The 23,770-nt window shown below is 35.5% G+C and overlaps 1 protein-coding gene across 2 annotated transcripts in view; it reads left to right on the forward strand.

Moving 5' to 3' along the window:
• The window catches only part of PKHD1 (PKHD1 ciliary IPT domain containing fibrocystin/polyductin), a 471,902-nt gene that overhangs the window by 298,439 nt on the left and 149,693 nt on the right, over positions 1–23,770 (forward strand). For both annotated transcript variants that reach the window (XM_072832682.1, XM_072832683.1), the window contains exon 54: positions 7,995–8,132. In XM_072832682.1, the coding sequence (XP_072688783.1) occupies positions 7,995–8,132 (138 nt within the window). The remainder of the gene's footprint in view (positions 1–7,994; positions 8,133–23,770) is intronic.

The raw sequence follows: 23,770 nt of genomic DNA on the forward strand, positions 1-23,770 counted from the left end.
TAAGTATAATTTAGTGGAATTTATTAAAAAATTCTTAATTCGAGAAATTTGAGAATTTCTAGAAAATGTAACCATGGAAACTATGAGAATGTTGACAACAGTGAAGGTCTCTACAGAAGTAATTTTTGTATTTATATAGAATATAACCACTTCATGAATTTAGGAAAGAAAATAGTTTGCACCAAAATGATAAAATTTTGATATATTAAAATCTAGAATAGAGGTAATTTACTCAATATTTATTAGGTACTATATTCTAATATTTCTCTTAGGCATTAATTATGTATTTTTGAAATAATAGATAACTTTTTAAGCAAAAAGGATATAAACATCTTCCTAAGAAATTTAATAATGTTTTAGGGTTTTTTTGGGTTTTCTTCCCAGTTAGAAGAAACAATTGAAAGCTTGAGTCAAAAAACAACTTTAAAAAAATGAAATCTCACCCTTTTCTGGACACATTGCCTTCTTTCAGGTGAAACAGAGAAAGAGAGGATTTATTTTCAAATAAGAAAATACTTGATGGCGGAAACAAACTTATTGAATACAATGTTTGCTACATGGGCCTATGCCTGAATAGTCTCTTTCAGGAACAAATCATTTATTTTATGGATGTTCATTTTTTTTCTTCAGGGCTAAGGTGTGAAAATATTTGTTAACTAGCAATTGGTCTCATTATTTTTCTTAAGTAAACAGAAACCCCACATCGGAAAATAAGTTCTCTGCTTCCTTTGGCTTTGACACTAACTATAACATGTAAAAATGTGATAATTCCATCTCCTGAGAGCTACCAGTTTATGCCTTTCCACATATATAAGTATCATTCACTATAATTATTGAAGAGGGATTTTGTTCCCAAACTTATGGTTAGTATACATTCGTCAATAATTTATAGAGGTAGTCAAATTATGCAGATAAAGTCAAACTGTAGTTTAAATCTGACCTCAGGTTTATCAAAATGTTTAGTTTTTACTTTTAGGTCTTCTGAGGATTATAAGGCCTAGATTTTTTTTTTGAGACTCAAGACATCTAAGCCATCAGAGCACCATGGACCTTCTTTCAAATGGCAACACCAATGAACTTGGGAATGAGATAGCTCTCTAAGAACTTGTCATTTCTTTTGGGTTTATATCCAGAAGCGCAATTGCTGGATCATAGGGTAGTTTTATTTTTAATTCTCTGAGGATTCACCATACTGTTTTACATAGTGGTTGTACCGATTTACATTCCCATCAACAGTGTACCAGGGTACCCTTTTTTTTTTTAATCTTTTACTAATACTTGTTATCTTTTTTTTCTTTTTGAATGAAAGTCATACTACCAGGTATGAGGTAATATCTCATGGTGGTTCCGATTGCAATTCCCTGATGACTAATTAGTAATGCTGAGCATCCTTTTATATTACTTGTTTATTTGTATGTCTTCTTTAAAGAAATGTTTATTCAGTTCCTTTGCCCATTTTTAAATTTAAAAAAAATTAGTTTAAAATTTTTTAATTAAGGGAATTTTAATTTAAATTCCAGTTAGTTAACATACAGTATAATCAGTTTCAGGTATACAATATAATGATTCAACACTTCCATACAACACTTGGTGCTCATCACAGCAAGTGCCCTCCTTCATTCCCATCACTTATTTCACACATCCTGCCACCCTGCACCCCTCTGGTAACCATCAGTTTGTTCTCCAAAGTTCAGAATCTGTTTCTTTGTTTGTCTTTCTCTTTTTTGCCCCTATGATTGTTTGTTTTGTTTCTTAAATTCTACATGTGAGATCTCATTCACTCACCTATTTTTTTTAATTGAGTGATTGCTAGGGACTGGGAGGAGGAGCATATGGGGAGGTAGTAACCAAAGGGTACAAAGTTCTGTTTGCAAAAGGAACAGATCCTAGAGATCTTCTGTACAGCAGAGTGCTCACAGGAAACAATACTGTGTTGTATACTCAAGAATTTGCTGAAACAGTAGATTTAGACTAAGTGTTCTTATCACAAAATAATATAATCAATAAAAAGGGTGGGAGGAAACTTTTGGAAAGAATGGATAGATTTATTATAATGGATACATGGATGTATACCTATCTGCAAACTCATTAAGTTGTATACATGAAATATATACAGCATTATATTGATTATCAATATTTTTTAATATTAAAGTTGTTTTTTAAGTAAGGTAACACCAAGTTGGTCACTCTGAATTCTTTGAGGTCTAGTGGAGAGAGCAGGGGCACAACACCATCTCAAGATTTAAAAAAAGAGAGAGAGCCTGGAATGAGAGAAGGCACAGATTCTTTTCTATTTTTATGAAAACAACAGCACCTTCTGGCATTTTCCTTTCAGAATTTGGGATTCAGAGGATTGATCTGATACAGTTGGTAATTTTACTTAAAGACCTTCCTATTAAATAGATTCAAAATATTTTTGGAGAACAGATGGTATAGACTAGAGGAAGAGATAAACATTGTATGTTAAACATTTTATTGATCAATTAAAATATCATAATTTAAAATGTTGATTCTATTATAAGAGTTATGCACGTCTGTGTGTGATTGAGAAAGAGAGTGTCTATGAGGAGTGGGATAGGTATTTATTATCCAAAGTTAAAGCCACCCCTCCCTGAGGGTCCCCCTCCCGCACAGGCAGGCAGGCAGATGGTTTTTCTTCAAGGTGTTAAGGAAGCTGGATTTCAGTCTTGAATCATGTGCCTCTGGAACTTTGAAAACTGCCTCTTCTGCCTATTTTTAAGACTAGTTTGAGCAAAATATATATAGGCAAAGTAGAATAAAGAAACCACCTGTGTGGATTTGATAAAAAGGCAGATATAAAGTTACCAGCTCTTTGAAAAGAATTTACTTATAGAAAAAAAATGCATCCTTACCTTCTCGCACTTCTTTGTTCTGCTTTTCCTACAGGAGAATGAATTCTTGATAAGTGAATACCATCATCTGTGTAAATTAGTCTACTTGATACTAATTTTCAATCCCTTTAATCTTTCATCTCTGTGAATGATTTATTTGTGAGAATTTCCATTCTATCTTAGGAGTACTTTTTTTTTTTTAGACGTACCAGCCCTTCTCATAAATTGTGTAGACAAAATATTGGATAAATTGTTAGATCCACCAAAAGTTAAGCAAGACTACAAAGGAAAGAAAACACTACCAAACACTGTTTCAAATGGCATTAAAGCTTACTTTTTCATAGGTTCATATATTTATGGAAAAGTATTGTGGGTAAGGCTGAATGTAGAAACAATTATGTTTAATTGTTAATTACGGTAGGTAGAGGAAAATGACAAGCCCACAAATAGTCCTTGTTTGTCCTGCTCTGCCCTTGCATGCCATCACCCTCCCTCAGAAGTCTGAGCTATGTCCAAAGTTGGTTGTAAGCTGTGTTTCTGACAATAGCAGGGTTGTAATGGAAACTGTCTTCACCACCTAAGTTATGGGGCCTGATACAGTGAATACCATACAAGCAGTGGGTCTGCCTGCTCTAAATTATGTCTGTTAATGTGACCCCATCATTATTCCCAGGATCTGTGCCCTTCGCCCTTGATCTCATTTCTACAGGATTTAGACAAGTGTCAGACCCTTGGAATGCTACACAATAGTGACCTTGATTCCTTGACTTTGCTGGAAAATTAAAAAAAAAGTTTAAATCTAGTGTTGAAATGATATGGAATGCTTTATAACCAGATTAGTCCTGATACAAAAGAATCCCTTGCCCTCTGTCAGACATCTGCCTTTTGATTTGGTTCAAGCTTTCTGGTCATAAGTGTAGCTAGTGCATTTATAGAAGACTAAAGCCTCTTTGTTGTTATTGTTGTACTTAATACATGAGGAAATTGAGGATATTCCTCCTTAGGGTTAACTTTCCAGGTATTTATTTTTAAAGCTTTGTCCTTAAAATTGTCAAAATACAACTCTTTAAGGGGGGAAAAACACTGCTTGGCAAAAGATGCTAAAATAAAGATGGTGAGATGTTTAGTGCTTGATAGATGAACGAGTGGAAAGGGGGTGTAATTCAGAACCAAGAGGCACCACCCCAAGGCTGGTCCTAAGCTCCTTTGGGGGGAAAAGCAGTCTTTAATTACATCTGGTACTCGTTAATTCTTTTTGGAGTCTCTTTCCAGATCTGTTCCCCCATCAGCCTCCCATTGAGCAATAGAAATTCCAGATGGTTCCCTCCATATGCCCATGCTCATTCTCTCAAGTAGGATAGATTGGTCACTGACAGAGTAGGATGGAACAGCCTTGGTCAAAGTAAGGCGAGATGAAAACAGTGGGTCACAGTTAATTTAGAGATGGTCTATCATTCATGTTTTTAAATGGGTTGTATAAATAACTTTCTGAGTGATTTTTTTCTGAAATATTTTGAGCAATTTTATGGAAATGAAGCTACGTAGAGAACATGGCATATTGATCCTAATTTTCATACCTGGAACAGAGAGAAATCCATTACAAGCTGTCATTATAGTTAAAGGTTGGTCAGTTTGAACCTGCAGTTGATCTGCTGTGGAGACTAACTTGGAATCTATTGTTTTGCTTGTGTTACTTGCAATGATAGCTGCAGTCTCTGTTATTATGATGTGAAAATTCCTTTATAGAAATATTTATAGGGCCTATGTTTCTTTCATCTTAACAGAATTTTGTTATTAGGCACATTGATAGACTTTCTCTTTTGAAGTACTTGGGAATAAAGATGAGATCAACCTCATATAATGAAAAAAAAATACAGTTGACCTTGAACAACATGGGAGCTAGGGTGTTGATCCTCCACCCTGTGCCATTAAAAATCTGTATAGAACTTTTGAACCCCCCAAATGTAACTAGTAATCACCTACTGTTGACCAGGAGCTTTACCAATAACATAAACAGTTAATTAACACATAATTTGTATGTAATATATGTTATCTACTGTAGTTTTTCAGTAAGTAAGCTGGAGAAAAGACAATGTTATTAAGAAAATCATAAGATAAAGGACACTTGCAGTAAATACTGTATTTATTTTTTAAAGTCTGTGTATAAGTGGACCCATGCAGCTCAAACCCATATTGCTCAAGGGTCAACTGTATTATCATTATCATTCAACTGTGTATCACATTGTGCTTATATGTTTATCTGTCATCATCTGATAATGGGAAACAAGTCTTACTCGTCTCTGAATTCCCACCACCCAACAATATTTGGCACATCTGGGGAAGGAAAAGAAAGAAGAAAAGCTAAATAGATCCCAGGAAATTTCAAAGTGGAGGGTGTCACTGAAAGCAATAAGAGCAATGGTTTTCCTCTTGTCTTCATCCTATAATTCTTCTTATAGCTATTTGATATTACATGTCAGGAGTAGGGTGGGGTTGTGCTCTGTGTTCTTTGCTGCTATTTCTGAATATCTATAGTTCAAGGTCCTCAGAAACTAAAAATGAGAATTGAAGCTATGGTCTCTGTTCTCCTGGTTCTTTTTTTTTTTTTAAAGTTGTAATAGTCTAACAACTTTATTTTTTTAATTTTTATTTATTTATGATAGGCACACAGTGAGAGAGAGAGGCAGAGACACAGGCAGAGGGAGAAGCAGGCTCCATGCACCGGGAGCCTGACGTGGGATTCGATCCCGAGTCTCCAGGATCGCGCCCTGGGCCAAAGGCAGGCGCTAAACCACTGCACCACCCAGGGATCCCTGTTCTCCTGGTTCTGGCAATAGTTAGGCTAGCTATGGTTTGTGTGAAATTTGTTATATTTGGAGTGGATAAGGCAATTAAAAGGAATATTTTCTTCTAAGAAGGATATGTGATAAAGACCAAAAGGGAAATTTTAGATTCTGTGTAGTTGTCACATTTTAACCAATAAGTTTGTTAAAAAGAAGCCTAATATCATGCTTTTATGAATGTGAGTACTCTGTGAATGAGAGAAAAAAATTTTTTGAAGCAGTTTAATCATTTTGTACAATCAGGTTCAGCAGCCAAATTAGTAGTTTGGGCCATGAGTTGGAAGAGATAAAAGGCCAGTGGTATAGAACTCTATTTTTTTTTTTTTTAAGGTGCTGACTTGAAATAATTTCTGTCTGGGTTTTGAAGACATATAAAACCCATGAACTCATGAAATGTGTGTTAAACCTCAAACATTCCCTAGATATTTCACTCTTTGAATGTTTTTAAAATACCTGAGATTAAATTGAAATATACACATTTATTTGTATCTGTTTAGCCTGTTTTCTCATTTTGTATTAGTTACTAATGTGCTCTTGAATTTAAGGTGTGTAGGGAACTAAACTCAGCAGATCTGGGCAACAATTATTTAATAACTTTATCTTTGATGTCACAATAAGCACTAGGAATTTTTAAAAACGGGCGTTTGCTTCCCTAAGAGAGTTACAGTGGGTGAGAAAGACATAATTATACTCAGAAACAGCCCAGTGACAGTTACCTCCTTACATATACTAATTATGGATATAATTATAATAAGTATTTTAATGTTCTATTATCAGAATGTACAGAGATTTCCATGGGGGAAGTGGTGGGCCCAATGGGATGAAGAATGGAAATGTCTTACTAGCAGAGCTGGAACTTGGGTTGATTCTGATGAGTGAGGGTGGTTCTGATGCTTTTGGACCACAACCATACCTTGAGAACCATCATCCTACTGTCCAACTGAGACATAAGGGAAAGTATATGCCAGAGAATTTATGGATTAGGCCTACAGAGGTCACACTTCAGTTCTGCCTGCATTTTATTGACTACAGCTCAGTCATGTGGCTTTACCTAACTACAAAGGAGGCTAGAAAAGATGGTCTAATAGTGAACCCAAGAGGGAAAGGGAAATAATTGGTTTACAATCCTAGAATCTCTGCCATATAAGCTATGTGGCAGTCTTATAGCTAGGGAAGTAGTTAGGGACCAGGAAAGACAACCTATGAGACATTAATTTGGAAGGCAGGTCCTTAAGAATAGCAGGGTACATTGTTTCCTAGAATGAGACATGAGATTATATTAACAAAATTCCATAAAACCTTTACATGTGTCAGTGATTACGGTACTTGAGATTTAAGCAGAAACATTTATTTGAGATCTTTAATTTGTGTTGAATTACTACTAAGCCTCAGAAAGTAACACTTAATACTTTGGCACACATGAAATATTTACTGTTTTAAATGAAAATTTTTCTTCATGTATTGCCCTATTGTTACTTTCAGACAAAAATCTGTGATTCTTTCTTCTGAAGTTATATGGAAACTCTATGAAAGGGGAGAGGAAGAACAATGGTTTTAAGTTGTTCAGTGAACTCTACAAGCATGCCAAGCTAATTGACAACAGTTCAGTAATGAAAATACCCAGCATTTCTTGAGCACACATCAGAGCTTTGCTTTACATGATAGGAATCTGGAGATTGAGAATAATTTACTAGTATTGTTTAAGCACTTTAGATCTATGAACTCATTTCATCCTCACAAAAAGCCTATGAATGGAGCAGGTATTTTTATTATTCTCATTTCACAGATTAGATAACTGAGGCACAGAGAGGTAAAGCTCTTGTTTCACATGGTTATAAGTAGCAGAGCTGGGATTCATATCCAAATAATCTGATTTAAAACAAATAAAATAAAATAAAACATATAATCTGACTTTAGGAGCCAAGGTCATAACTATAGTTCTCTACCTCTCTCGAACTACAGCCAAAGTGAAGGGAAGGGGCATAGGGTAGGGAACTTACCTGTGCATTTGCACAAAAGTAGGCCTGGGAGTTTGGGGCATAAACACTGCCTTTTGGCCATAAGACTTGGTTTCTTAGGTAATGGAAAAATGTATTAATCATGTGCTTTTTCTTCCTGCTTCCTTATTAAGACCTAGTCTTTAATAAAATATTTGTTCTGGTTTTTCCATCTGTCCTGCCATGGGTAGCAATGTAAGCATCTCCTGAATTGCCTAGAGAACCCCAGAGTAAATCACTGGAGGAGAGAAGGCAATTCTTGGTTTGCTTATGTGTCTGAGCAATTTCTTTTGTTTCTACAGACAGGACGGTCCTTGTGGATACAAATCTTCCATTCCTCAAAGGACTTTATGTGATGGGGACTTTAGAATTCCCTGTGGACAGAAGTAATGTTCTGAGTGTGGCATGCATGGTCATTGCAGGCGGGGAGCTGAAAGTTGGTAAGTACAGAGCACAAAGATTGAGAATTAACTCTATGAGAAAAGCCTTGGCAAATGGTGGTATCTTCCAGCAAGTTGGTTAATGGAGTTTGGGGGCGGTTAAGGCAAAGGGCGAGTTTACTAGTAAAGCTTTTCCTTTACAAGATTTAGACAACATAGACAGAGGTAACTTTGGTCATTCTTGCATGACCACCCACTGTCATCAAGCCATGTTTCTGGCCCTGGGATCCCCATGCTGCCGCTCATAGCAGGGCTCTTGGCTTTCTTCAGGCCACAAATCAATTCGGTCTTCAGTCCTCTGTATGAGAATTTACCTATGTGTCTATTTTTGTGCCAGTGCCATACTTTTTTGGTTACTATGGCTTTGTAGCATATTTTGAAGTCTGCAATTATGATATCTCCAGTTTTGTTCTTTTTCAAGACTGCTTTGGCTATTGAGGGTCCTTTGTGATTCCATACAAATCTTAGGATCATTTGTTCTTGTCTTGTGAAAAATGCTGTTGGTATTTTGATAAGGATTGCATTAAATGTGGAGAGTACTTTGGGTTATATGGGCATTTTAACAATATTTGTTCTCTAAATTCATGAACATGGAATTTCTTTCCATCTCTTTGTGTCATCTACAATTTCTTTCATCATTATTTTATAGTTTCAGAGCATAGGTCTTTTACTTACTTGGTTAAGTTTATTCCTACGTATTTCATTATTTTTGGTGCAATTATACATGGGAATGTTTTCTTAATTTCCCTTTCTGCTCCTTCATTATTAGTGTATAGAAATACAATGGAATTCTATATATTGATTTTGTATCCTGCGATGTTACTGAATTCATTCATCAGTTCTAAAAGTTTTTTGGTGGAATCTTTAGGGTTTTCTATATATAGCATCATGACATATGCAAATAATAAAGGTTTTACTTCTTCCTTACCAATTTGGGGCCTTTTTATTTCTCTTTGTTTCTGATTGCTGTGGCTAGGACTTCCAGTACTATGTTTAATAAAAGTGGTGAGAACACTGTCTTGTTCCTGACCTCAGGGGAAAAGCTGTCAGTTTTTCATCACTGAGTATGATGCTAGGTGTGGATTTTTTCATCTATGGCCTTTATTATGTTGAGGTATGTTCCCTCTAAACCTACACTGCTGAGAGTTTTTATCATGAATGTTTGTTAAATGCTTTTTCTGCATCTGTTGAAATGATTATATGATGTTTATTCTTTCTCTTGTTGATATGATTTATCATATTGATTTATTTGCAAATACTGAACCATCCTTGCATCCCAGGAATAAGTCCCACTTGATGATGGTGAATGATTTTTTAAATGTACTGTTGGATTCAGTTTGCTAATATTTTGCTGAGGATTTTTACATTAATGTTCATCAGAGATAATGGCTTATAGACTCTTTTTCTGTAGTACCTTTATCTGATTTTGGTATCAGGGTAAAGCTGACCTCATAGAATGAATTTGGAAGCTTTCCTTTGTCTTCTATTCTTTTGGAATAGTTTGAGGAGACTAGTTATTAACTCTTCTTTAAATGGTAGAATTTGCCTGCAAAATCAGCTGCTTCTGGACTTTGACTTGTTAGGATTTTTTTTTTTTTTTTTGTAACTGATTCAATTTCATTGCTGGTAATTGATCTATTCAAACTTTCTACTTCCTCATTCAGTTTTGGAAGGTTATATCTTGCTAGGAATTGGTTCATTTCTTCTACAATGAATTGTCCAATTCGTTGGCATATTTTTATAATATTCTTTTATGTTCTGTATTTGTGATGGTTTTTACTTCTCTTTCATTTCTGATTTTTTTTTTGCCTTCTCTCTCTGTTTTTTGTTTGTTTTGAAGAGTCTAGTTAAAAGCTTATCAATTTTGTTGATCTCTTAAAAGAACTAAATCCTGGTTTTATTGATATGTTCTACTGTTTCTTTGTTCAGCTTCTATTTTATTTCTGCTCTAATCTTTATTATTTCCTTCCTTCTACTGGTTTTGGGTTTTGTTTGTTCTTTTTAGCTCCTTTTAGGTGTAAGGTTAAGTTGTTTATGAAGATTTTTCTTGCTTCTTCAGTAGGCCTGTATTGCTATAAGCTTCCCTCCTGAAATAACTTTTGCTGCGTTCCAAATTTTTTGGGCCATTATGTTTTCATTTTCATTTGTCTCCATGTATTTTTTAATTTGCTTTTTGATTTCTTATTTGGCCCATTCGTTGTGTAGTAGAATGTTATTTAACCTCCATGTATATGTGTTTTTTCCAGATTTTTTCTTGTGGTTGATTTCTAGTTTCACAGCATTATGGCTGGAAAGATGCATGGTACAACTTCACTCATTTTGAACATGTTGAGGCTTGTTTTGTGACCTATTGTATGATCTTTTCTGGAGAATGTTCCATGTGGACTTGAAAAGAATGTGTATTATGGTGTTTTAGAATTAAATGTTCTGAATATATCTGTTAGATCCATCTGGCTTAATGTGTCATTCAAAGCCACTGTTCCCTTGTTGATTTCCTATTTGGATAATCTATCCATTAATGTAAATGGGGCGTAAAATCCCCCTACTATTATTGTATTACTCTTGACTACTTATTTTATATTTGTTAATAAGTGCTTTATGTATTTGTATGTTACCATATTGGGTGCATAAATATTTACAATTGTTAAATCTTTTTGTTGGATTGCTCCCCTTATGATTATGTAGTCTTCTTCTTTGTGTCTTGTTACAGCCTTTGTTTTAAAATCTGTTTTGTCTGATATGAGTATTGCTACCTTGGCTTTCTTTTCACCTCCATTTGCACAATAAACGTTTCCTATCCCTTCATTTTCAATCTGCATGTGTCTTTAGGTCTGAAGTGAGTGTCTTATAGGTAGCATATAAACGTGACTCATTTTTTTTAAACATTCCATGATTCCATGTCTTTTGATTGGACTATTTAGTCCATTTGCATTCATAGTAATTATTGACAGGTATGTACCTATTGTCATTTTACTACTTGTTTTATGGTTGTTTTTGTATTTCTTCTCTGTTCAGATAAATGCATGTTTTAAGGTCCTTGATACATGTTGTCAAATTGCTTTTCAGAAAGATTTTACAAATTTGTGCTCCCTTCACATATCTCAGAGTTATGAGATCCCTCATGCTCCTTGACATTGCCTTTAAATACCACTTTGTTCAATTCCTCTGAGAGTATAAAGCCAGAGGGAAAGAACTTTTCCTGGGGGGACCCTGACTTACTCTGAACAAAGTAAAATAAGTATAGCAGTGACAAGCATGGGCCCTAAGTCAAATGGCTTGGGATCAAATCCAGCTCAGTTACCTACTTGCTGTTTGACCTTAAGCAAATCACCCTCTGGGCACATCCATTTATTGATCAGTAAAGTATATGGCAAAATAGAAACTTCCTTGGAGGGATCTTAAAACATTAAACATAACAGCTTTTTCTACATGTTTGGCATGTAATAGGTATTTGATAAAAGTTTACCTCTAAGAGTTCTGGAAGGAAATAGGTGTCATACTGAATTGGACAATTTGAGGAGATGTTAATGAAGAAAATATTCACAAAAATATGAATAGCATGGGACATTCCCTAGGGCTAGTAAGAGCAGAGCATCCTTACTACCCCTTGCTTTAAAGGAGTGACAAAAGGAAGTCATTGCTGGAATTAGAGATTAGGGGTGGGGTAGGGGTGGTAATGTGTGGAGATGATTGCCAGACAGTGCCATGACCTTTTGTGTGTCTGAGACTCACTCAGACCAGGAAAGACCTATGGGGAGAAATACCTTGATCTTACTTCCTTTTCTCCCTCATCTCTTGCTTATGCTATCATTTAGCTAAACCCAACTGAAGCTCAGAGTGAAGGAGAACTTGATGTAGTGTATGAAAGTCAACAGCATCCTGGGGAACTGAGCAGAGAAAAGAAAGGCAGAGTTTGAAAAAGGAGGTGTCAACAAAAGCTCTCCAACACAATCAGGTTCCAGCTACGATAATACATACCACCCTTTTATTAATACAGCCAAACTTTAAACTAATTTCTCTGTCCAACCCTTCATGCTGTTGGTCCTGCCCACCTGTACTGTCAACTCTAATTCCTATTGTATTTATATGTGTTGCCTCTACAGGTACATATCTCTACATTGTACACTTGTGTAAGGATTATTTTGTTTTTCTCTGAGTTTTAGGGGGATCTAAGTATAATACTTTTTAACTTATTTCTTTACTTTGTCATTTCAATCCATTTTTCCATAGTGGGGAAATCCATTTAGATTTTGATCTTTTCCTCCCAGATTAATATCATTTGCTCATTTATTTAATGTTAAATGAAATTCTCATTCAGCTGATAGAAATACTTAATAAAACTGAGCTTCGTTCTTCTGACTGGAAAATGTATTTCAGGTTAACATCTATTGCTCAGATTAGTCTTTTTATATATAGATTGTTATTAGGTCTTTGAGTTCACTTATGATAAAAACTTGTTGTCTTAAAAAAAATGTACCTTTGAAGGGAAGTAACACAGACATTTTCCAGTTTTGAATTATACATTTCAAATCTTATTTTAAAATTTGTCTATTCTCAACTGTATTTTTACCTATTAGTAGACAATGGTGTATTATTTTTCTCCCTGCTTTCTGCATGTGTTCCAGGCCTAAAGGTTGATTATTGGAATCCATCTGCCCAATTTTATGTGTTTTATGCCTGAAGGAAGACTTTCAACCCATCTGTCTAATTCTGCCACACTCTAAGGAAATAAATAAAAAGACTGGTTAATAAACAAACTTAATAGATGTGGACATTGGCACAGAGCACTGCCAGAGTATGTCTGCTGTCTGATGCCATCTGATCCAAGTCCTAATACTGTCCTAACACTGGGATTATATTTCTTGGTGGTCGTGCTTCTAAGTCAACTGGTGCTGGTAGAAGGTATCAACTGACTTTTAGTAGAGTAAAAAGATAGATTGCTATAGAATTAGAAGGGATGTGTAAGATCAAAGCTATGCTTAGAGGTTTATAGCTGCATCATACATGCCGAACTCAAGTTCATTTTTTATTCAATGATTGTCTCACTAATCTGATAAAACACTTGAGATAAGCTTAAAGTATTTCATTTGTGTGTCCATTCTTTCATTCATCATGTGTTTGCTCATTGCCTATTGTTTGCCCAGTACCATGGGAGAAGTTGGATGTCCAGAAACCCTGGTTTGCAAGAGATGTCTCAGTAAAATAGTGGAGAAAAACAAGTAAAAACATAATTGGAGGAACCCTATCTGCCAACCTGGCGGGGGCATAAAGATAGAAGAGATCTGAAAAGGCACATCTTTGGGGAAATGCATTATACCTCCAGGAGATTGTATGGAATAGCTAAATCTGAATTACAGGATTTATAGAAGATGGTATCTGATAAAGTTTCTTGACCTTATGTATTATGTTAAGGAGTTTGGATTCTATCACGAAGGCAGTGAGTGGATAGTGACTGGATAGCTTTAGGTAGGGAAGTGATGTAAATAAATTTGGTCTTAGAATGATCACTCCTGGCAGTGTGGATGGTGCACTGGAAGGGGCACAGTGAAATATGAGAAGCTACTGAGGTGTTTTGAAAGATGAAAGGAATAAACCAAGGCATTGGAATTAAAGAGGGGGAATAAATTACAGAAATACCAAGACTATAAAAAATCATTAGACCCTACTGGTAATTTTTATGTGAGATGAGAAGAAATTGTTTAGAATACATCCCACATTTCAAGTTGAAAGATCTGGGTAGATGATAGTGCCAGGATGGAATCACCTTTCTGCTATTTGTTAGTTGAGTAACTATAGGTGAGTGACAGGATCTATCTCTGCCTCAGTTTCCTTACCTCCAAAATGGGAATAATAGTTCTTATTTCATGGAGTTTTATGAGAATTAAATGAGGAGTATTTACTAAAGTGCTTGAATAGTGTCAGGCACATAGGAAGCCCTTACAGTTGTTTGTTGAACACATAGACTTACACACCTCAAAATTAGATTTCTTTTTTTTTTAATTTTATTCAAAATTAGATTTCAATGGAGTGTGTAAGTGTCTAAAATTTGGAGAAGCACCAGCCTTTAAAGGGTGTTAGAAGAAGCTGGGCTCAGGAAGGAGGATGGAAAAGAAACAGCCATGTAGGCTGAAGGAAAATGAAATGATAAGAAAATAATATTTTGAAACACAAGAGGAATTTACAAGAAAGAAAGAGTGGTCATTAGTATAAGATACAGCAGAGAGAGCAAAGAAAGTAGGAAAGGAAATTGGCCATCTTATTTTGCTTTTTGTGTGTTGTTGTTGTTGTTGTTGTTTTCTTTATAATGGCTGTCCGGTATAGTTTTGACACAAAATGGTATTTTGCATGTGGAACAAAGAAAAAATTCAACACATTATTTGAGGGACAGTGACTTTTAATGAGCTCAATACCATTTACCTATTCTTTAACAACTTCATTTTTTTTTGGCTTCAGTATAATCTTAAGTACAACTGAACATATTAAATCTCATGTTTAAAAATGGACAGTAATCCATATTAAGAGTGATGTCATGAAACCTTTATATGCTTTCATGAAATAACTTTCTTTTGGATGATAAAATGTGGGAAATTAGTAAATATTAAGGAGAAAATTATTTCTCTGATATGATGACTGTCCAAAGTTTCATTTATAGATTTGTCTCTGTCTCTGTCCCCATCCTGCTTTCTTCCCTCCCTTTCTCTTTCATTGAATGCCAGCTCAGGGGCAGTCCAGGTGGCTCAGCAGTTTAGCACCTGCCTTTGGCCCAGGGCCCAATCCTAGAGTTCTGGGATCGAGTCCCACATCAGGCTCCCTGCATGGAGCCTGCTTCTCCCTCTGTCTGTGTCTCTGCCTCTCTCTCTCTCTCTCTCTCTCTGTCTCGAATGAATGAATGAATGAATGAATGAATGAATGAAAAATAAATAAATAAATAAATAAATAAATAAATAAATAAATCTCTTAAAAAAAAAGAATGCTAGCTTAGCACCACAAATTTTTCATGGAATTTGAATACTCAGCAGTAAGCAAGACAGATAAGATTCCTGTTTTAACAAAATTAAGTAAAGTCCAGGTGAGATCTAGGCACCATAGATTAGGTAGTTAGTAAAAGCCTTTCTGAAAAGTTATTGCAACCTCAGACCATAGACCTAAGAAAATGCTAGACTTGTAAAGATTTGGACTACAGTTTTCCAGACAGAAGGAAGATCTAATGCAAAAGTGCCAAGGCAGAGCGGGAATGTGCTTTACATTGTCGTAAAACAGAGTGGCAGCATAGTAGCTGGAGAATACTGAGCAGTAGAAACGAGTTTCATGAAGAAGGCTGGATGTTAAGCAATGTAGTGTTGCTTTCTAAAGTATTAAAGCCAAAAATGAGCCCAAATTGTGCTGGAAATCACTATTTTTCATAATCACATGAGAATAACTTTAACAATATAGAAATTAGTTGAAGAACCTCATAAATATGACCATTTTGGAGACCTATATTATAATTCTAGTTAAGCAACTTCTTCTACAACTTTTGGAAAGTTCTCTCATTTTTAGATTTATTATAGTAGTATCATAGGACTCAATGATTGTGTGAATCATCTATCTCATTGCTTGGATTAGGAAATTGAGATCCAGAGGGATTACTGATTTGTTCCCAGGTCTCCTAGCTGATAAAGACCAGCACCAGGATTAGAGGCTATTTTAGTTACCTTAAATACTCATACTTGAAGCCATTGCCCAAGGACTATCTTCACTGTGAGTACTTCCTGACTCCATTCACTAGGTTTCAGTATGTCTTTTCTTTTTGTTCATTCTATTAGTTCATATTTTCATTATTGCTATCATTGTATTGCTATGAAATGGTATGTTTTCATGAATGCCTTCTATATATTAGATGATAGAATTCCTCAGACATTTTGTAACTGAAATACCTAGTGTAGAGCAGGTTTCTGATACTGTTCTTTGTGACTGATTAATGTATCCATAAATGGATGGATATTCTAACTCTGTCTTTCAGCTCAATGCCTTTTTCTTATAACATGTTCAGTGTCCCCAGACTTAAATGTCTATCCCAGCGAGAAAGGAATTATGGTATTAATGTGTAAATGACTGCAATGTTTTTCCCCTCTGTATGAAAGGAATAAAACAGTGGGGAAACACATTGGAAAAGTTGGTGATATTTTACACATCCAAAGTATTTTCAATCTTTAGTCTGTTTAGGAGAAGAAAACTCATAAAAATGCCCAACTCAAAGCCTGTTTAATAAACATTGATTTGTTGATTGTTTTAAACTGTGTATTCCTTTAACCATGAGTAGCTGTCTGAACTCATCTTTTTCACTGGTGTCTCTTCTTAGAGGAGACATCATTCCTATGCATTAAAATGTGTTCTTTGTTATCTTAGATCTAGTGATGTTAAGATGCTATTCATCCAAATGTTCAACTCAGTAGAGAGTGATTTATTTATTTCTTCATTTAGAAAGAAAGAGAGGTTAGGGAGGGGCAGAGAGAGAATCTTAAGGAGACTTCATGCCCAGCGCAGAGCCCAATATGAGGTTCATTCCCATGACTCTGAGATCATGACCTGAGCTGAAATCTAGAGTCAGACTCTTAACAAACTGAGCCATCCAGGTACCCCAGGAGAGAGTGTTTTAATCTCATGGTTCTAAAATTGCAAATGGACAACTCTTTTCTGATACTTTGTTTTTATTTTTTTTTTATCTTCTGATACTTTGTAGGTGGATTTCAGAGAGGGATTACCAGTAATAATTAGTGTCTTTAAACGTTAATAGAACCCTCCTTGATCCCTAGGTAAGCAATGACATGCCCCACACATCAATTTCCCTGAGGACATGGCAGTTCATTGTTTCTTTGGCCTGTCACAACCAGGTCACATGACATGCTGCCTAGCTGCTCAGTAATTATGCTAAGAACTGGGTTTTTATCTTAAAACTTGTCACATATTGTTTTGCAGAGCTAGTGATGGGTATTTGTCAGCCCTGTCTCGCATTTGTAGCCAGGAGCCTAAGGTCATCATTAGCACATGACTTTGATTGTCAGGAAATGAAGTACTAGGTGTATGGAAGTTTCTTTCATTGCTTCCATGATTGGGACTTTCTCAATCCTAAAGAAGAAAAATCCATACACAGTTTATTGCCTTCCAAACTGACAGTTCTGTAAGGCTCATTGGATGATTAAGTAATAAAAAGGAGACAAACCAGAGAAAAGTGTAGATTAAAACATATCCTCTGGCCTAAAGCAACAATACTCAGTAGTTAAACTCATTGAGTAGCCAGAGAGAATCTTGTCGTGATATTTAAAAATAATACATTAAGTTAAAAAAATATGTATACTTTTTTGAGTTGAATCATGATTATAAAATAATACTAATGATCACACACTTAATATGTAAGTATGACTATAAGTATATATAGATGTCTGCAAAATAGATAATTTATGGATGAGCTAATATAAGTCATCAATCAACTAATCAGTTTCTGTTTACACTGACAGTTCTCTAATTAAACCACTTGTTAGCTTGTAAAATAAAAAAATGACACAAAAGGGATGTTACTTCTAAATATTGTACTTATTTAACTAATAAGGATAAAAGCACAAAAGCTTTGTTCTTTACAGATTCAGGAAACACTGAACTCCATTTCTGGGAATCTCTAAGAAAACTGACAGCCAATGTTTAGCATGTGTCACAAAATGAAATTAAGCACAGGAATATCTTTATTTTCAGACGGATATTAGTTCTCCAACAGATAAACACCACTTTATACGTAAATATATATGTATTTGAAAGCAAAACATTACCACAAGGAATGATCCTTCTGTTTTGTCAGGCTATCAGTTTCTACTAAATGATAGCATCTTTCCTTTAATATGTTAATATTTTCTAAGTCAGTGTTTTTCCAACTATATTTTGGATTTTTGAATTTCTGTTACAATAACATAAAATTCCTTAGAAATTTATTATTTTTAAATGATTAAGTAGTGGTTTATAAAATAAATAAAATTACTGTTAAATATTTATTTTTGCATGGAAAAATGAATTATTTTAAGCAAACAGGTGACTAAATGAATGAATGAGTAATCTGTTTCCTTGTTTAAAAACCTCTCACCAGAGTGTTTAAGATAAATTTACTTGTATTTCCTGCAATTCCTTAGGCTTGACATTCAAATGAGTAATCAACTAATGTTTTTATCATTGGAATGTCTAGTTTTTAGCACTTTAGAAACAAAATTACTAGTTGGGAAAGGCTTGCCTTCTTCTTAATTTCTAGATTTAAATGTTAATTTTAAAATGTTTCATTTCTCCATTGTTACTACTACTATTTTTTACTATTATTACTACTAAGAGCCAACATTTTAATAAACATTTAAAGCATTTTATGTTACATGCAGACACTGTGCCATGTATCATTAACATGTAGTACATCTTTTAACTCTCAATAAATGTATGCTATTATTGTGCCTACTTTATAGTTGCAGAAACCATGGCTTACAGAAGTGAATTAACAATTTATAAAGTTTTAAGGGTTTTTATACATTTTGTAAGTATGTGAATGGATGAATCATGTATTAACTTTATTTTAATATTCTATCAATTGTTGGACAAAATTACAGGTCTCATCAATGATAAAAATTTGTCAGCCTGAACAAAATCATTCTCAAAGGGATTGCAAATTATCATTACATTGTGCCTACTACTGACTGTTATGACCAATCATTATTTCATTGTACTGAAAGACCCTCTTTCCTATGTTTTGTTTGTTTGTTTGTTTGTTTGTTTGTTTTCACCCAGGTTTGATTCTATTGGAGAGGAATGTTTTAGTGATGGGTGGGTCAAATGGACACTAGGAATTAAAATCTAATTCATAATAAAATATGCTTCACAATTTAATTGGTTTAGCACTATTTGTCAGTTTGGGTCTGATAGTAAGAACATTCTAGAGGCTCTACTCTGAAGAAAATAACTATAGCAAGACAGAGAAAAATAGTTATGCTCCAGTTAGAAGCTCAATTTCTAAAGTCATCACCATATAACCTACTTCAGAGGACAAAAGAAAATGTGCAAAACTGATTTTGGGGGGTAATTCCATAAACATCTTTCATGTGTGATCACAATATTTCATGGAATTTATAAGGTTTATTTGCTAAGATATACAAATTATTTAGAAATACAATTTGTTGCTTTGGATTCAATGAAAAAGACCTGAAAAGAAGATATGTCTAAAATGTTAGTATATATTAAATATATGTAGTTTTTGTGTATCAATTATATCTCAAGTTGAAAAATATTAATGGTATGGAGGAACAGTAAAACAAATATAATTTTGGCCAGTTTCCATTCTTTTGATCAACAAATACTTATTTGTGAGTGTCCCTGAAACATAATAATCAGTTAATAAAATTTTAGTTATTGTAAAATATGCATATATAGGAAAGTATATGAAATAAAAAATACACAACTAAATTAAACATAAGTCCATTCTAGCAAATATGTAGAAGGATCTCATTATTGTTTAATTTGCATTTCTCTCATTTCTAACATGATTGAGCAATTTAAACATTTTTATTGTCTATTTGATATCTTGTTTTGTGAAGTAGATGTTCTCTTGCCCTTTTTAAAATAATGAATTATCTGTTTTATATTGATTTACTGAAGTCATTTATATATTGCAGAATATACCTTTTGTTAGTTATATTACTGCAAATGTCTTTGCCCATTCTGTGGCTTGCTTCTTCACTCTCTTAATGGTATCTCTAGATAATTGGAAAATCTTTATTTCAATATAGATCATTTTATAAACCTTTCTCAATATGAATTGTATACTTTTAAAAAAATATATTTTATTTATTTATTCATGAGAGACACATAAAGAGAGGCAGAGACATAGGCATAGGGAGAAGCAGGCTCCCTGCGGGGAACCTGATATGGGACTCAGTTCCAGGATCTTAGGATCATGCCCTAAGCAGATGCTCAACCACTGAGCCACCCAGGTGCCCCTGAATTGTATACTTTAATTGAACTGTGGTCAGCAAGCACATACTATAGATTCTGGTCCTTTTAAATTTGTTAAGCTTGCTTTATAGTCACCATATGATCAATATTTGTGACTCTCTTGTGCATGTCAGCAAAATGATATGTATTCTTTGTGGGTTCAGTTTTTCATCTATGACTATTATGTTAGATTTTCCCATCGCATTATTCAAAACTGCTATGTGCTTTCTGCTTTTTGTTTGTTCTGTGAGTTGTTATGTTTTATTTTCCACTGCTATTACTATAGATATACCTATTTTCCTTGTAATTCTGTCAACTTTTGCTTCCTTTACTCTGTAGCTATGATGCTAGGCACATAGATACTTAAGATTATTTCAACATTCGTGAACTGGGTATTTTCTACTCTGGAGTATTCCTCTTTATTTCTCATTGTTTTCTGCAAGCAAGAAGATTGGTTAAAATGACCTATTTCACCATCTCTGTGATAACATATAAATGAACTCTATTGGCAGTACATGGCCTTTTCTCTCTATTAGCTCACTGCAAAGAGAAGGAGGCCGTCAGGGAGCAGGCACTTAGGGCATAGTTTGGAAGTACTGAGATAAGCCATGGTATGCTGTGACAGCCCAGAGGGGGCCTCTTAGCCCAATCTTGGCTAACAAGGAAGGATCCCAAAAGAGGTGGCATCAGAGATGGCTTTGGGCTGGTTTAGGGACTTAGGTGACTCAGCTTTTGAGCATGTCAAGGAAACTGGGGAAAAGGGATAGGATCTAAATGGACAAAGTTGTTTTCAATTGTTTGTCTCAAAATCTGCTCAATTGTTTGCTACCATAAATAGATAACACGGCATTGAAGGACCTGGAGCATTCATCCTTGTCCATATTCCATACTACTTCATTAGGACAAGCTCCTTGGGGGAGAATTACTGCAGCAAGGGCTGTGGGCATTGTTACTCACAAAAGAGGGCTTCTAATTCAAAGTCAGAGAAGGCTGTTAGAAATAAATTACAGTGGAACTGAGCCTTGAGGGATGATTAGGAGTTAGACAGGACAATGGTGGGGATGCTAAAGCCTGGGACTCTCATGTGCACAGAAGAGAGAGCGTGGAGAGAATGGTAAGTAGTTCAGTGTGTGTTGGCTTAGTTACAAGGTGTGGGGAGTCATGTTAAGAGAGTGGGCTTAAGTGTAAACTAGGTTTATACTTGATTCAATCAAAGAGCTTTAGTTAATAAAATAATATAAGGTTCTTTTCCCTTTTTCTTACCTTTGAAGTTCATGGAATCCATTTGTACCGTATTCCTCAAATCATTATAACAGTTATCTTTTGTATACCAGAACTTATTTTCTTCCATCTCCCCAGGTGATTTTAGCATCTGGAACACATTCTGTTTCCCCTCCATTCCCCGCCATCACACTAAGTAATGGCAACGTCCCTTTACTTCTTTCCTGATCCCCTCTGTCCACATGTCTGAGGATGGTACCTATTATGTCTAAGCCGAGGCTCACCCACTTACGAGCTGTGTAATTCCTGACAAGTTACCCTCACGAGAACCTTAGCAATCATCCACCAGAGGGTTGGAAGAACTCAATGAAATCATGAATGCAAAAACACTTGGCATGTCTGCAGCACAGCAACAATGATTTTCCCTCCGTGATGGGTATAAATTTGTCCAGGTTGAAAAATGCCTTTTGCTGTGCTTGAGAGCAGCTTGAAGCAACATGAAAAGGGAAACCCAAAAAGGCACTGCATTATCTTGAGAAGTTTCTCTCAGAGGTGGCTACTGCCATTTAGGAATAAACCCAAGCTAGTGAGACCCCTCACCTTTCTTTTTGCTAGATTTGAGAATAAGAGAGGAGCCTCTTCTTTAGGGCTTCCTATTCACCAGCTTTTACAAATTCAAGAGGCACTGCATTTTAATGTTAAAATAGCATAATTTTCCCCCCCTCTTAGGTCATTCTTGTCTTCTTTCTTCCCAGTCCCAATCCTCTATCATTCCTTCCCCCACATCACAAGAAAAAACAAAAAAAATTCAAACTCTGGTCATTTCAGATACCAAAATATAACGGCAGAGACTAATTTTGCCCAGACTTTCTGTGAACGCTTACATGTGCTGCGTTTGGGGGTTGCATAATTGATTTAATCTCTGATTTTAGAGGAACGCTGAACTCTCTTTGTGGGACTCTGCATACATTTCTCTAGGGCAAAAACTGTCCTACTTTTTTCTCTCTGGTATCTGTTTAGTGCTAGGCCATTCTTCCCCCCAAGAATCTAAACTACCCTCCGTGAAATAAATGAAATCACAGTTGGAAAACGGCTTACTGGACAGACTTAAAACTGCCAGATAAGAGCTACACCACACACATTTTTCTTAACATTCTCCTCCTCCCCTGCTTTCCTTCTTTCTGCTCTAGCACATCTTTGTTTGGGCCGAGAGGATGCATTAGTCACTCAACTGAGGATTGGCCTTGCCTACGTGGAGCAGCAGCAAACTTCAGCAATTCAATGGGAATACACAGGCTGTTGGTGCTAATCCTTGCCCACTGACCTGCAGTGTGGCTCCAGGCAGATTTCCTTCCCTTTCTGAAGCTTCCTTTCAACAGGGCCTCATGGACTAATGGCTGTGAAAGCTAGACTATAAAGATGTAGCAAGCTGCAAACTCACTCACATTGGAACCTTCTGGCTGACCAGGTACATACATGGAATGCCGACCGAGGAGGATGATTTTGTGCCCCCTGAAAGACCACTTAAGCAAAATAAAAGCAGTTTTAAGTTTACCAGTTACTTCATACTTCATTTGGCAACTTCAGTTTGGGTTATGTTTTCAGGAATTTTGGAACTAGAAAGTCTCATTTGCTAACAGATGTTCTTTGTCAACCTGTCTGATCCAGAGTATAGTTTGGGGACGACCTTCACACTAGTTGCTTCTCGAGAAACGAAGTCTTTGTAGTACTTTCTGTATCTTATGATGTGTGTTCTGCAGAAAATACCCTTTGTTAGGTTGATGTGAACACTATTCTGGCAAAATTCCCTGAACAATTCTCATGCTGTAAAAGTGACTGAACTCGGGGCACCTGTGTGGCTCAGCAGTTGAATGTCTGCCTTTGGCTCAGGTGGTGATCCCGGGTCCTGGGCTTGAGTTCCTTGTGCCTATGTCTCTGCCTCTCTCACTGTGTCTCTCATGAATAAATAGATCATTTTTTTTTAAAGTGACCAAACTCCTCTGTTTGCATCAATAGAATGAAGTCAAAAGTCAAAAGTAATGCTGACCTTTGTAGGCTGAACGGATTGTCTCCTTATGCTGCTAAAAGCATTTAGGCGTAGCAAAGAACTTAGTACTAGTTTAATAAATTACTTGGCATAAATTATTCAAATTCATCAGTGTTAAAATCAGACTCTTATTTACTAGTTGGAGAAATTCGGACAAGTCCCTTGACTTCTAAGCCTTGTCATGTCTGGGTATTTAAAACTGAAATAGAGTCATACTTGCTTCTCAGGTTTGCTGTGAGGATTAAATGGAAAAATGCATGTAAATTTTAGCAATTTAGACATCCAGCCTCAGACAGTGTATCAGCCAGGTTTTGCTATAATAATGTGTAACAAATACCTCCCAGATCTCAATGGCTTACAACCACAAATATTTATG

The sequence above is a fragment of the Canis lupus genome, chromosome 7, assembly GCF_048164855.1.
Source record: "Canis lupus baileyi chromosome 7, mCanLup2.hap1, whole genome shotgun sequence".
In the NCBI taxonomy this organism is placed as follows: domain Eukaryota; kingdom Metazoa; phylum Chordata; class Mammalia; order Carnivora; family Canidae; genus Canis; species Canis lupus.